The sequence below is a fragment of the Saccostrea echinata genome, unplaced genomic scaffold (assembly GCF_033153115.1).
Source record: "Saccostrea echinata isolate AGI-Se365-2 ecotype Australia unplaced genomic scaffold, CSIRO_AGI_Sech_v1 ptg000004l, whole genome shotgun sequence".
In the NCBI taxonomy this organism is placed as follows: Eukaryota; Metazoa; Mollusca; class Bivalvia; order Ostreida; family Ostreidae; genus Saccostrea; species Saccostrea echinata.
The window spans coordinates 1,948,922-1,963,228 of NW_026889753.1; the positions used below are offsets into that span (position 1 = coordinate 1,948,922).

A 14,307-nucleotide genomic window follows, 5' to 3' on the forward strand; every position below is an offset into this window, starting at 1 on the left:
TTAATTAGGAAACTGTATTTGTGAAAAACTACTTAAATTTTTTTTTATCTGTATAAAATTCCAACCCTGATACCTCATCTCTCTCTATTCTATCCAATAAATGGTCAATTTCTTTATCATCATCTTCTAGTTTTCTTAACAAGGTTTCACTATATTCTGTGATAACTGGTTCCAATTCCTACAGAAAGAAGCAATTTAAATCATCATTTCACCAGTTAATTGAATTGTTTACAGTTGTTTTCTTTTTAAAGATTTAATTTTTGGTAAGTTTGTTTAATATTCACAGATATAATTTATGAAATTTCATACTACTGTTCATTTTTTTTTTATTTCATCTAACACTGTTGTGGATAACCATTGAAATTTCACTTACAGAATTGATCAGGCTAAGTTCCTGATGAAGATCTTCAACACAAGACTCATGTCTAAAATAAATTAAACATTCTTTTTAAAATGAACATTTAAAAGATAAATTGCACTATCATTAAAGTATCAAAATACACATAGAATATAACTTTATTCGTAGAAAAAAAATTCCATACCTATTCTTCCTGCTAGCTGCTATTCTTTCAATAATATTTGATCCCTCCTTGGCAGGCACTGAAAGTCAGGAGACATTATTATCATGAAAGATCAGACTAAAGATTAAAGGAAATGAAATTTAAAGAATAAGAGATTATTTGAGTAACTAGATCTGCAGTCTCACCAACAACATCAGGCAGCCCCTGGACCTCTTTCCCTGCTTTACTTGATTCACTCTCTTTCATTGTGGATCTCACAAATTCAGAATATTGCCTATAATACAAAATTTTTTTTATCAATTTTGGCATAATATCATACACTAAGTTGCATAAAAATATTTAAGAACCTATAAAAACACAGGCAGATGTGTTGAATTTCATAACCGGTACTTCTGAATAAATTCCATGTATAAATTTCACTTACTTATGTAGAACAGGGTTTTCAACATAAGGATCATTTGGAAATCCATCAGCCCATGTCCGTTGTCTCTCTGTTAGAAGTCCATGGGCCACATCCTCCTTTGTCAGTTTGACAACTGGTATGGCTGTACTCTGTCTCTCTGTGGGCTCATCCTCAAGTGTTGCAGTAACAGCTTCTCTACTTTTCATTTTTGTTAGACTTCTTTGGAGTTGTACCTTTCAAAAACAGAATTTGGATTGGATCAGATCTGATGCCAAATCCTGGCTTTCTTAAGAATAGCTGTTTTAGACTCCAAGCTAGTAGTTCTTTAATTTTCACCATTCAAAATGCTGCATCAATAACCAAAATGTCTACTAAACCATAAACTTGTACAGTCATGAATGCACCACAAGCAATGGTGGTAAGTCACCCTCCTCATCAATTTTAGCCATGTTAGTAACTCTCTGGCTTTAACAACACATTATTCTGTATATTTACAATGAAGTATCTGAGGTTGATAAAGCATACTATTTCATTATGGACAAATCAGGCCCAGTAAAATCACTGTTTAGCTATGTAGCTTGAATTACCTACATGGCTTTATTTAGCTACTCAAAGGAGCTTTATTTAGCTACTAAATCATATGAGCATTGTTTTCAGTCTGTACAAAAAAATGCACTTTGGTGCTGTGCATGCAGTGAAAGTTTTCAACTTTGAATTGCTCAGAAACAATGTATGGAAAATTTGCTTTCAAAGATGTCTCTCCTTTGAAGCAATTGCAATCAAAATTCTTAAAGTTTTGGAGCTATACATAACAGTGGATTTGTGACCAAACACTTATTTCTTAAATGAAATAACAAAGAAGACCAGTTCTGGTTAACATACTAATTGATTGGTAATAATTCATTAGGTCTCTATGGGAAGTAATCATACTTATTCATGTCCTGCTGCCCAAACGATGGTACACAGTTACTCAAACAACGGAAATACATCTTTTCCTGAAAAGTGTTAAACAGCAGCTATCTTTTTTCTGGGTTGATTTTTAAAAGCCCATGGTACAAATATTAATAGGCACACACTTGTGAATTTTTGTCTATTCTAAATAAAAGCAAACTTGTAAAAATTTGCAGTAAAATAGCCAAATCAAGCTACTTTGAGTAACTAAATAGTAACTTAATAAATGTAATTCAAGCTAAGTAGCCATATGTGATATTGTACTGGGCCTGCATGAAAATTGCTTCAATGAATAAGGTCATGTGATCAGTGACATATATGTCTCTGATGTGATGTGTTTTTGTTTATGTTAACTACATATGTTTCAATCTATGTGACAATTCTTTTATTCCATACTAAAAAAATTACCTGGGCATCAAACATCTGCCTGTATATCTTGCCACTGGGTACAACCCGCATTGATGCTGTTTCCGCCATGGTTCAGCACCTTTTCTTTGGAAATTAATTTAACCTATCCAAAAAGTATTTAGCAAATAGAACTGCCACTGATTCTTCTTAACTTTACTTCTGTGTGTCTCTGCCCAAGCAAGGCACAATAAAATATTTAGTTTACCATAATGATATACGATTTTGGTTTACATTTTGGAGAACTTGTCCTAATATGACGCCATATTTAAACAATCTCCAAGAGCAACGTTTAGTTCAGAATTTGATTCTCTCAAAACGAAGTATAAGAATAATTAGAGTTTTCCTAATAAATAATATAAATCTATAAAATGCAATGTAAGAAAAATATGAGAGCATTAATTATCTTAAAAAACATTTTTTTATTTTTTAAAAGTACTACAGGTGAATTTTCGTTTTAATAAAATTCGATCTTTATTATTACCCGCTAAAATGGCTTCTTTCAATTTGACTAGTTTGTTGGAAAGCTTACCAAATTCGACTGACTGGGAGCAATCTCTAATAGATTTGAAGACAGTGTTGACTTCTTTATCACCAAGTGAGTTGAGGAATGTTACACAGAATTTGTCTTACCATGCCATCTTCGATTTATTGACCACTGACAATAAGTAAGTGTCGTACTCCATGATTCAGCAACTTTCATTTTCTCAAAATTAATGCGTATTGCAGCATTGTGGTGCAGATATGATTATTTTTCTTGTAAATCTCTTCTAACTGGCAAAAAAGTGAGGAAATATATCAAAAATGTAATGCATAAACCTTTTACTGGATATCTTTTTCTCTAGATTTGATCCTACATGTAGTCAGGTTGGGCACACCCCACCAAATGGTCATTTATCCCCCGTCTGGTGGACAATCTCCCATATCGGAGACGAATTTTACTGACCATTTGAGAGAGAAAAATGGTTGTGTTCAATTTTCTAGAATGGCGTGGAATGGCGCATAATTTTAAACCATGTGGAATAAAATATAGATATTTATCGGTGTTCTGAGTGAAAAAAATCCAGAATTCAATGTGTAATTTTTTGCGAAGAGTCGTTCAAAAATTTGACATAAAACGTCACGTACGTAAACAAGAGCAACGTTTCTCAGTTTTTACTTAAAAAGAAAATTCCCTCCTTCTCCAACGATGCTGCACCTGTCAATCACGTTCTTTACTTTCTATTTCGATTATCCGGGCAACCAATCAAATAATGCAAACCAATAAAAACGATTATCTTTTTTTAACCTGGTCAAAAGTCGGATTTAACTACGGAGGCACATTTGTGTTAATTTTCAATTAGGAAATCAAAAGAAAAATAAGTTTTCGCCTTTATTTCGTTTTATTTTGTACGTAATGGCTTTGTTCTTTATAAAAATAGTAAATGAAGTTAGATTATGATATAATCATTGTTTTAAAACGATGTACTTGGAACAAAAACAAGAATAATTGTAAAAGTCACTTTGTAAATCTTTTATTGAAAATTATTTATCAAATATATTAAATTCATCAGGAATATACATATTAAACCAAAAAGGTCGCATGGAATATGGAACTTCATCCTAAAAGAAAAATAACAAGAGATATTACGTTCAAGTCTAGAAAAATTAAACTTTATAGCAATAAGTGGCCACCATACCAGTAAAGTAATGAGGAGCTCGTGTTTAACGGGATTTTATGGAGATAAATATTGACGAAGATCATAAGAGCGATTGAAAGTTAACTTATCAAGAGTTAAACCACTGGATAAAATAGAATTTTTATCGTACTAGACACAATCAAATTTTTTTTGATCGATTGATCAAGAAGTTCGGCTATCACGGACAACTCTGGGTATCCAGTGATTTTTTTTAGGGCCGATTTGGGGCCGAAATTCGGTCCCAGTCCCAATTGAAAATATGCCTGTATTTTCCCAAAATGTAGTGCAAGTTTTCCCAAAGAAAAACTTACAAAATATTAGATCAAATTCAGTTTGTTTATTGCATGTTTTTCAGTGAAGTTCAAGCAGGTTTTGTTGTTCAGTCATGTTGGATTTCTTCATAATTAGATAATTCATACCACTATTGTTCTTGATGCAAGTAATTAGATAATTCATACCAAGAATAGTCTTGATTTATTATAACAATTTTTTGTTAAAGTAATTCTGGGAGTTTCCCAAATTAGCCTAATTGACGCTGAAATTCCCAATTCTGAGGGCCCCAGCCCCCAGTCCCAAAGTACTGAAAAAAAACACTGGTATCGTTTTTACGAAGTTATGGAGAAATTGCACATGGAAAATCGATTGAACTATGTTAATTGTGCGAGGAATATATTCACTAAAATTCCCCAATGCCTATGCAAATGCGCTTTTGCTTTATTTTAATAAAATTTGGAATAGAATAAAAAAGTCCACCATTTCGTCAGTAAAAGTCGTCTCCGATGTGGGAGATTGTCCACCAAACGGGGGATAAATGACCATTTGGTGGGGTGTGCCCAACCTGGTAGTTAGAATAATCAGATACATAAAAAAAAAAAGTGGAATAATCTGTGTATTGGGACAAGCCCTTACCACAGTTAGAATAGGTCCCATTTACAGGTAAACTTCGTTATCTCGACATCGACGGGACCGTTGGAAATGTCGAGATATCCGAGGTGTCGAGATATCACAGTTGAGACTTGACATCCAAGATTTCACTACATAGCAAAACAGACAAGCTTATTATATGTACATGACTTTAATATAGACTGTAACTCAACATATTTCAGCAATTCCTCTATTTTTATTAAAATCTAAGAAGTTATTTTTAAAAATATTGTTTATAAAACATGTTCTTTATCGAAATTTTTCTAAATTTACAAAGTTTCAGCACAAAGTTACAGCATTCATGTGTAGCTTGCTTTTTTGTCAGAACAGGATACGAAATGCGCTCTATAAACTTCGAACCGTATAAAGTCGACATCCCAGATACAGAAAAAATAAAATGCATATTGTTTTTTCTTATTTCATTAAGAATGAATGTACATTAAAATTAATTTTTTAAGAGATTTGTGTATCTAAACTAACATAGTGATGTTACAGATGCATGAATTACTCCTGATTTGATTAATCGTGTCGTTAATTGGATTGTTTCCTGTGGAATGCAGTTAAGAAAATATCATTAAAACATCGTTTAATTCCTTAGTTTGAATTATACAATGTGTTTGTTATTCATTGTATTTTAGGTACCTTTTTCAAATTTAAAAGTTATGTTAGGTTTTGATATAAATCACTGCCTGTACATTTACGCAGAATCGTGTAGATTCATCAATGATATTACCTAAGCTGAACATTAAACCTGCAAACACAGTCTATACAATTGATTATTAATAAGCAGTCTGCAGTCAAAACATGGGTGTGAAAGGTGTGAATTTTTGACAATGTCGAGATACCTGGAGTCGTCCGTGCGTGACGAGTGACCCTATCTGACAAACATTAGGTTCAGTAGAGCAGAAAATTGCTGATGTCGACATATACCAACTAAATTTTGCTCTTGGGACTGTGAATATATGTCGAGATAACCCGGGTTGTTGACATTACCGAGGTCAACATATCAGAGTTTTTGCAAATCATTTATAAAGTAAATACTGCCGGGACCGTGGACGGGCATCGACATATCCAGATTGTTGACATATCCAATGTCAAGATTCCAAAGTTTACCTGTAGTTGCAACGTAGCAATTCAGAGTGGATCCATTCCGGCACTATTTTAGAGAATACAAAAGGAGTTCCATTGAAGATAATACCAAATTATTTCAATTATTACAAAACTTTTTGAGCTTGTATAATCTTTCAAACCTAAGAAATAATCCATATAAAGAAAAAAAATCAACACATTTTCTCAACTTTTTTTTTCTTGCTTCAAATTTTTATGCCATGTTGACATTCAGAACCCTCCAGATTGTTCATATGATACGCATAGATTAGAATTATCTGCCCTTGTTAATCTTGCTAAATTGCCAACACACAGAACAAATTCTTTCGTTAAACTAGGTCCTTAGGACAACCATCATTTTAATGATAGAATGTTCCATCTATTTTGATCATTGAGTATTTTATTGCACTCTGTTGCAAGTAGAAAAAGTCAGATTGTGTATAGATCTTGTTATTTCAATTCTTTAAAGTAAGTTAGTAAATATTAACAGTTTTGAAAAGATTAAAGAAAACTACATCATGGTATTTATTTTCATTCTGTTTCATAGAAATATATGAAATTATTCATATATGAATTTTAGAGAGGTGCTTGAGCTTTGTTGCAATGTTCTTGAAAAGCTACTGGATGCATCAGGACCAGCTGTTGTATTTCAAAGCTACAGGGAACAAATACTGAAAGGATTAAGTCACCCACAAGTCATGGTTAAATGTCTTTGTTTGAAACAGGTGAGTCATTGAAATTTCTTAAAAATCCTTATATTTTCTGCTGTTTATCAGATGAAAAAAAATCCAGCCTGATTTATTTCAAAATATTTACAAATACAGTGGAGTCCCATTATTACGATATTCATTTTGTGAAGATAAAATATCATAGTACCTGATCCAAGATAAGTTCCTATTAAAGCTGATATCCTCATTTTGCCTTTAATTCTAATGTTATTTACATATTTTGTAATGAATTTCAATTAAAGTATAGATCTGCATCTTCCTCTCCCATTTTTACTTTCAAGTTTAATGATAGTGTATTTAGATAAAGCATTTGAATGTAGTTCAATTAGCAATCATTGACACATATTTTTGTGTCACTTGAGATTTCATGTTTCTGTTATCACTTGAGATTATCTAAGCTATTAAATAGTGACTCAGATTGGAGTCCATTCCCAGTTATATTAATTAAAAAATGATTTTTATTTGGTCACCAAAGAATGGAGTAAATTTAATAAAGATAAAAAAAAAAACACTTTGTTTACCAATGGCTTTGACACAACATATTCACTTGTATTGACCAAATTAGTTTAGACCTTTCAAGGTGTGATCAGTTCAGTGTCACTAATCATCAAACGTGCCTTTACAGACACCCTGTCAGACCAAAGGTGATACAGTATTTATTTAGTGGCTCTCCATTGATCTCAGTCAGAACTGAAAAAAAAAACCAGGAGGAATATTTTTGCCAAAATTTTTACAATCTAATACCCAGTCTCTGCAGTTTTGGACAATGTAATAAACATATATCTATTTTATAAAGGCTTGTTAAGAAATGGTTTTGTACTTTGAGTTTTCAATGCAATAAGCCTCTTATTATTATAAACTGATGTAATAACAAGACTCCACTGTATTTATATTTATGAATTCAAGTCTCAGGTATGATAAAAACAGGTATTTAAAAGTTGAAGCTCAATATGAAGCATGTGAACTATCAGCATATCTTTTAATATTGTAGATGTTGAGTGCATCTGAGGAGGTGATTGAGGAATTGTTGCCTCACAAGGAAGTGCTCCAGAAAACTGTCAGTTTGATTTCAGATGACATCCAAGTGGCAAACATTGCTACCAAAGTTTTAATCAATTTAGGTACAAATTAAGGGATATGCTTTTAAATGTGTCTTTGAGAGTTACTTGCAGTATTTTGATGCAGTTTGTAGGAATTTATGCTTTCTCTTCATGTCTCTATAGGAGTAACAAATTCTCGAGTGGAACTTAAAACAACCTACAATCAGTCAATCCTTTTTCTGTTTTATGATAGGCAGGACTCCTCAGGGACTGGCTGTTTTATTCAGTAACCAGATGATCCACACTCTGGAGCAGGTGCTTAACACCAGTGACACTGTCAGATTCAGAGCATACGAGGTGAAACCTACAGGCTCATTTTACATATTAATGTAGAATTAGATTTTAAACAGCTAAGCATGTTAACAATGAAGTATTATTTAAAAGTCATGGGGGGGGGGGGGGGGGGGGCTCTGCATGATGAAATGAAAAAAGGTCTGACTTTTAACATTAAAATTTACAGATGTTGATCCAAGTCTGCAAGCTGTCACTGGCTGCTCTAGAAAACACACACAACAGTGGTCTTCTTCAGCAATTGTTAAATGAGGTCCATAAGGATGATATTCTTGTTCAGCTGAATGCTATAGAAATGTTGTCTGACCTTACTATGGTTGAACATGGACTGGTGTACCTAGATCAGCATGGAATTGTGGGGAAATTAGAGAGCATGATGGGAGAATTAGAGCATAATCCATTTGGCAACTTGTTATTACCAGGTAGGATATTAAAATTAAAGGTTCAATTCTTCACTAGCCGTCAATGAATGTTTCAGTTTAGAAATGATTTAAATATGCTACAAACTAAGGTAAAGAAAATTTCAAAGCTGTAAAGTGACACTCGTCAAACTTGAAAAATGCCACAAAATAATAAACCCCTCCCCCTCATTCTCTTCCACTTTATTAATCTTTAAACCTTCAGTGATTGCTACCCAAGAGATCATGTAAGCCTATAATCCACTTCATACATATATTTATAAGGAGAATATCAGTCAAAATCAACTTGTCCAAGGTCATTGGTCATAAAATTAGAAATAGCAATTCTCTTAAAGATTTTTCCCTATAATGGATATTCTTTTTCATTAAATCAAGCAATACTACACATCAAATTGAAATAGGTTCTTGAGATCCTGCTTTATTAGAGGTCAACTCATTAATTTTTGCTATATATTTATTTTTATTTTGTTGTTTACACAATTTCTTCTTTTAAGGATTAACAAAGTTCTTTGGAGGAGTTGCCAGATTTCATCCTAAGGAAGTGTGCAGCAGTAATAAGACATTTGTAAACTCTGTGTTTGAGGGCTTATCATCTGGGGATCAGACTCAGAAGAGTATTTCTGTCCAGACTGTTGGTTTCATTGGGGAATCTGTGGAAGGGAAGATGGCACTTGATAAACTAGGTTTGTAAGATTTGTTGTACAATCATTGATATGTCAGATACCAGGGACATGTCAAAGTTAGTTCTTACGATCAAAATTTGGCTCCAATATCTTGAACACATATATTTCAAAATCTTTTGACAGTCCTGCCATATGAGAGATGTTGAGTTTTGGACTGTATTATACTTGCTGAAATTGTTTTTTGTGTAATAAATTTGATAAATAGGGTGCATGTAACATTAATTTCATTTGTACATAAGAAGATGTACACATTGTAATCATAAACTTGAACTATATTTATCCCTTTCATTTTAATAGAAACCAACATTAATAATATAATATATATAGTGTAATATCCTCTTTTAGTTTTAAGCAGTATGATGATACATAGTGTAATATCCTCTTTGTTTTTGTCAATATGATGATATATGGTGAAATATTCCCCCTTTTTAAGACAATATGATGATACATAGTTCACTACCCCCTTTTTGTTTTAGGCAATATGATGATGATACATACTGAAATATCCTCCTTCCTTTTAGACTATAATGATTATATTGGTGTAGCATCCTTTTTTTGTTTTAGGAAATATGATGATACATGGTGTAAAATCCTCTCTTTGTTTTAGGAAATATGATGAAATGTGGTGTAAAATCCTCTCTTTGTTTTAGGAAATATGATGATACAGAGTGTAAAATCCTCTCTTTGTTTTAGGAAATATGATGATACAGAGTGTAAAATCCTCTCTTTGTTTTAGGAAATATGATGATACAGAGGGTAAAATCCTCTTTGTTTTAGGAAATATGATGAAATGTGGTGTAAAATCCTTTCTTTGTTTTAGGAAATATGATGAAATGTGGTGTAAAATCCTCTCTTTGTTTTAGGAAATATGATGAAATGTGGTGTAAAATCCTCTCTTTGTTTTAGGAAGTATGACGATACAGAGTGTAAAATCCTCTCTTTATTTTAGGAAATATGATGATACAGAGTGTAAAATCCTCTCTTTGTTTTAGGAAATATGATGATACAGAGGGTAAAATCCTCTTTGTTTTAGGAAATATGATGAAATGTGGTGTAAAATCCTTTCTTTGTTTTAGGAAATATGATGAAATGTGGTGTAAAATCCTCTCTTTGTTTTAGGAAATATGATGAAATGTGGTGTAAAATCCTCTCTCTTTTTTTAGGAAATATGATGAAATATGGTGTAAAATCCTCTCTTTGTTTTAGGAAATATGATGATACAGAGTGTAAAATCCTCTTTGTTTTAGGAAATATGATGATACAGAGTGTAAAATCCTCTTTGTTTTAGGAAATATGATGAAATGTGGTGTAAAATCCTTTCTTTGTTTTAGGAAATATGATGATACAGAGTGTAAAATCCTCTCTTTGTTTTAGGAAATATGATGATACAGAGTGTAAAATCCTCTTTGTTTTAGGAAATATGATGAAATGTGGTGTAAAATCCTCTTTGTTGTAGGAAATATGATGAAATGTGGTGTAAAATCCTCTTTGTTTTAGGAAATATGATGAACTGTGGTGTAAAATCCTTTCTTTGTTTTAGGAAATATGATGAAATGTGGTGTAAAATCCTCTCTTTGTTTTAGGAAATATGATGATACAGAGTGTAAAATCCTCTTTGTTTTAGGAAATATGATGAAACAGAGTGTAAAATCCTCTCTTTGTTTTAGGAAATATGATGAAATGTGGTTTAAATTCCTCTCTTTGTTTTAGGAAATATGATGATACAGAGTGTAAAATCCTCTTTGTTTTAGGAAATATGATGAAATGTGGTGTAAAATCCTCTCTTTGTTTTAGGAAATATGATGAAATGTGGTGTAAAATCCTCTCTTTGTTATAGGAAATATGATGATACAGAGTGTAAAATCCTCTTTGTTTTAGGAAATATGATGAAATGTGGTGTAAAATCCTTTCTTTGTTTTAGGAAATATGATGAAATGTGGTGATACAGAGTGTAAAATCCTTTCTTTGTTTTAGGAAATATGATGAAATGTGGTGTAAATTCCTTTCTTTGTTTTAGGAAATATGATGATACAGAGTGTAAAATCCTCTTTGTTTTAGGAAATATGATGAAATGTGGTGTAAAATCCTTTCTTTGTTTTAGGAAATATGATGAAATGTGGTGTAAAATCCTCTCTTTGTTTTAGGAAATATGATGATACAGAGTGTAAAATCCTCTTTGTTTTAGGAAATATGATGAAATGTGGTGTAAAATCCTCTCTTTGTTTTAGGAAATATGATGATACAGAGTGTAAAATCCTCTTTGTTTTAGGAAATATGATGATACAGAGTGTAAAATCCTCTCTTTGTTTTAGGAAATATGATGATACAGAGTGTAAAATCCTCTTTGTTTTAGGAAATATGATGAAATGTGGTGTAAAATCCTCTTTGTTTTAGGAAATATGATGAAATGTGGTGTAAAATCCTCTTTGTTTTAGGAAATATGATGAAATGTGGTGTAAAATCCTCTTTGTTTTAGGAAATATGATGAACTGTGGTGTAAAATCCTTTCTTTGTTTTAGGAAATATGATGAAATGTGGTGTAAAATCCTCTCTTTGTTTTAGGAAATATGATGATACAGAGTGTAAAATCCTCTTTGTTTTAGGAAATATGATGATACAGAGTGTAAAATCCTCTCTTTGTTTTAGGAAATATGATGAAATGTGGTTTAAATTCCTCTCTTTGTTTTAGGAAATATGATGATACAGAGTGTAAAATCCTCTTTGTTTTAGGAAATATGATGAAATGTGGTGTAAAATCCTTTCTTTGTTTTAGGAAATATGATGAAATGTGGTGTAAAATCCTCTCTTTGTTATAGGAAATATGATGATACAGAGTGTAAAATCCTCTTTGTTTTAGGAAATATGATGAAATGTGGTGTAAAATCCTTTCTTTGTTTTAGGAAATATGATGAAATGTGGTGATACAGAGTGTAAAATCCTTTCTTTGTTTTAGGAAATATGATGAAATGTGGTGTAAATTCCTCTCTTTGTTTTAGGAAATATGATGATACAGAGTGTAAAATCCTCTTTGTTTAAGGAAATATGATGAAATGTGGTGTAAAATCCTTTCTTTGTTTTAGGAAATATGATGAAATGTGGTGTAAAATCCTCTCTTTGTTTTAGGAAATATGATGATACAGAGTGTAAAATCCTCTCTTTGTTATAGGAAATATGATGATACAGAGTGTAAAATCCTCTCTTTGTTATAGGAAATATGATGATACAGATTGTAAAATCATCTCTTTGTTTTGGGAAATATGATGATACAGAGTGTAAAATCCTCTCTTTGTTTTAGGAAATATGATACAGGTTGTAAAATCCCCTTTTGGTTTAGTTAATGTGATGATACATAATGAAATATCCCCTTTTTAGAAAAAAATGATGCTACATGTTGTAATATCCCCTTTTTGTTTTAGACAGTATGATGATGCATTGTGTAATATCCCCTTTTTGTCTGAGACAGTATGATGAAACATGTTTTGTTTTAGGCAATGTGATAATACATAGTGTCACATTCTTTTATTGTTTTAGGAAATATGATGCTACATGATATAATATCCCCTTTTTCTTATATAGGCAATATGAAAATACCTGTTGTAAAATCCCTGTTAATGTTTTGGGCAATAGGATGATACATGTAACATCCCTATTATTATTTTAGGCAATATGATGATAAATCTTTTAACATTCCTGTTATTTTTTAGGCAATATGATGATACATGTTTTAGCATTCCTCTTATTATTTTAGGCAATATGATGATACATCTTTTAACGTTCCTGTTATTGTTTTAGGCAATATGATGATGCATGTTTTAACAATCCTTTTGTTTTAGGCAATATGATGATACATGGTGTAAAATGTATAGGATCCATGGTGAGAGATGCTCCGTCAGATCTACACATTAAAGCTTTGGAAACAGTCTGCAGCATAACAAAACTTCAGGTTTACTCCATTTATTTTATACAAGTACATAAAGATATAATCTTTAATAGTTGAAATTTGTGTTTATGATGTAAGTTGATGAAAAGATAGAGCAATCTAGGGATTCTTTTTATGTGGATGGATGCAATAGAGCATCTTGTTGCAAGAGGATGTTTTGCTTTTATCTTTTTCAAATTCTTTTAAAGTAACACTAAACAGTTTTATAAGATTGATAACTTTAAATGTTATTTTCATATGTTGGAAAAAATAATCTAGAGAAGAAAGTGATATGGAATAAATTTGAAATAAGAAAAACATGATTTTGCAGATTGCAGAACAAACAGATGAATTACTCAAACTAACAGAGAAGTGGTTTAATTTACTGAGTAACAATCCATTTGAGATGTTAATGTCATTAGTAAGACAACCCTTTCCAGACCTGAGGTGTTCTGCTCACTGTGTTTTACAATCCCTCGCATTACAACCCTGGGGACAGACTAACATGAACAATTATCCAGGGTTTACAGAATTCTTGTTGGACAGAACTACAGAAAAAACTAAAGAAACAAAAGAGTCAAAGTTCTTAATCCTAAAGACACTAGCAGAGTCACCTACAGCGGTTGATGTGTTTGGACAGCCGTATATTGTTCAGGTCAAGGCTATGGTCCTACAAGGCCCTTTCTTTGTTCAGACCCAGTCAGAAGTGGCTTTCGAGGGAGAATAATTAAAAAGTATTTACATATTTTCCTTAGTTGTCCCTGATGAATCATGTTAATAATCTACATGTATTTACACCTTATCAATAAATAATTGGAAGTATTGTGTGGAGTTTTGTGAAATATTATTAGTATACCCTGTGAGGAAGCTGATTACTCAGAGATAGCTCCAGGTACATCTGTATTATCAGATCATCCAAGTTTCATGGGTGACCAACAGTGTCTTGTCTAGTTTATCAGTTTTGTCTGCATTGCTTCATCCGTTGGTGGCAAACTTTTGAACATTTTCAGGTTCTCTTAATGGTTTTCAATTTTATGTAGAATCTTAGGGTGAAGGGGTGCAAAAAGTGAGTTTCATGGTTTTTGATCCTCAGGAGTGAAGACAAATAAATCCTCCAATTTTTTTCTTCTTTACTCCTGGACACAAGAAAAAAACTACTTAAATAATTTATACAAGT

At 32.0% G+C, this 14,307-nt stretch overlaps 2 protein-coding genes across 7 annotated transcripts in view; one reads left to right on the forward strand and one right to left on the reverse strand.

Annotated features, from left to right (window-relative positions):
• Positions 1-2,478, reverse strand: part of LOC133178975 (coiled-coil domain-containing protein 180-like) — a 30,729-nt gene extending 28,251 nt beyond the window's left edge. For 4 of the 6 annotated variants that reach the window (XM_061313640.1, XM_061313637.1, XM_061313639.1 and 1 more), the window contains exons 1-6: positions 2,284-2,477; positions 946-1,157; positions 707-795; positions 543-600; positions 374-425; positions 74-178 (exon numbers count right to left, since the gene is read on the reverse strand). In XM_061313640.1, coding sequence (XP_061169624.1) covers positions 74-178; positions 374-425; positions 543-600; positions 707-795; positions 946-1,157; positions 2,284-2,352 — 585 coding nt within the window. In that variant the 5' untranslated portion in view covers positions 2,353-2,477. Of the gene's footprint in view, positions 1-73; positions 179-373; positions 426-542; positions 601-706; positions 796-945; positions 1,158-2,283 lie in introns of all 6 variants that reach the window. The other 2 variants (XM_061313636.1, XM_061313641.1) reach the window with 2 other exon arrangements.
• Positions 2,479-2,765: 287 nt separating this feature from the next.
• On the forward strand, positions 2,766-13,953 carry LOC133178977 (26S proteasome non-ATPase regulatory subunit 5-like). The gene is made up of 8 exons (XM_061313644.1): positions 2,766-2,948; positions 6,571-6,715; positions 7,710-7,839; positions 8,012-8,115; positions 8,279-8,531; positions 9,023-9,211; positions 13,045-13,154; positions 13,462-13,953. The coding sequence occupies exons 1-8, from the start codon at positions 2,773-2,775 to the stop codon at positions 13,855-13,857; spliced, it is 1,503 nt and encodes a 500-aa protein (XP_061169628.1). The 5' UTR covers positions 2,766-2,772; the 3' UTR covers positions 13,858-13,953.
• Positions 13,954-14,307: the final 354 nt, after the last annotated feature.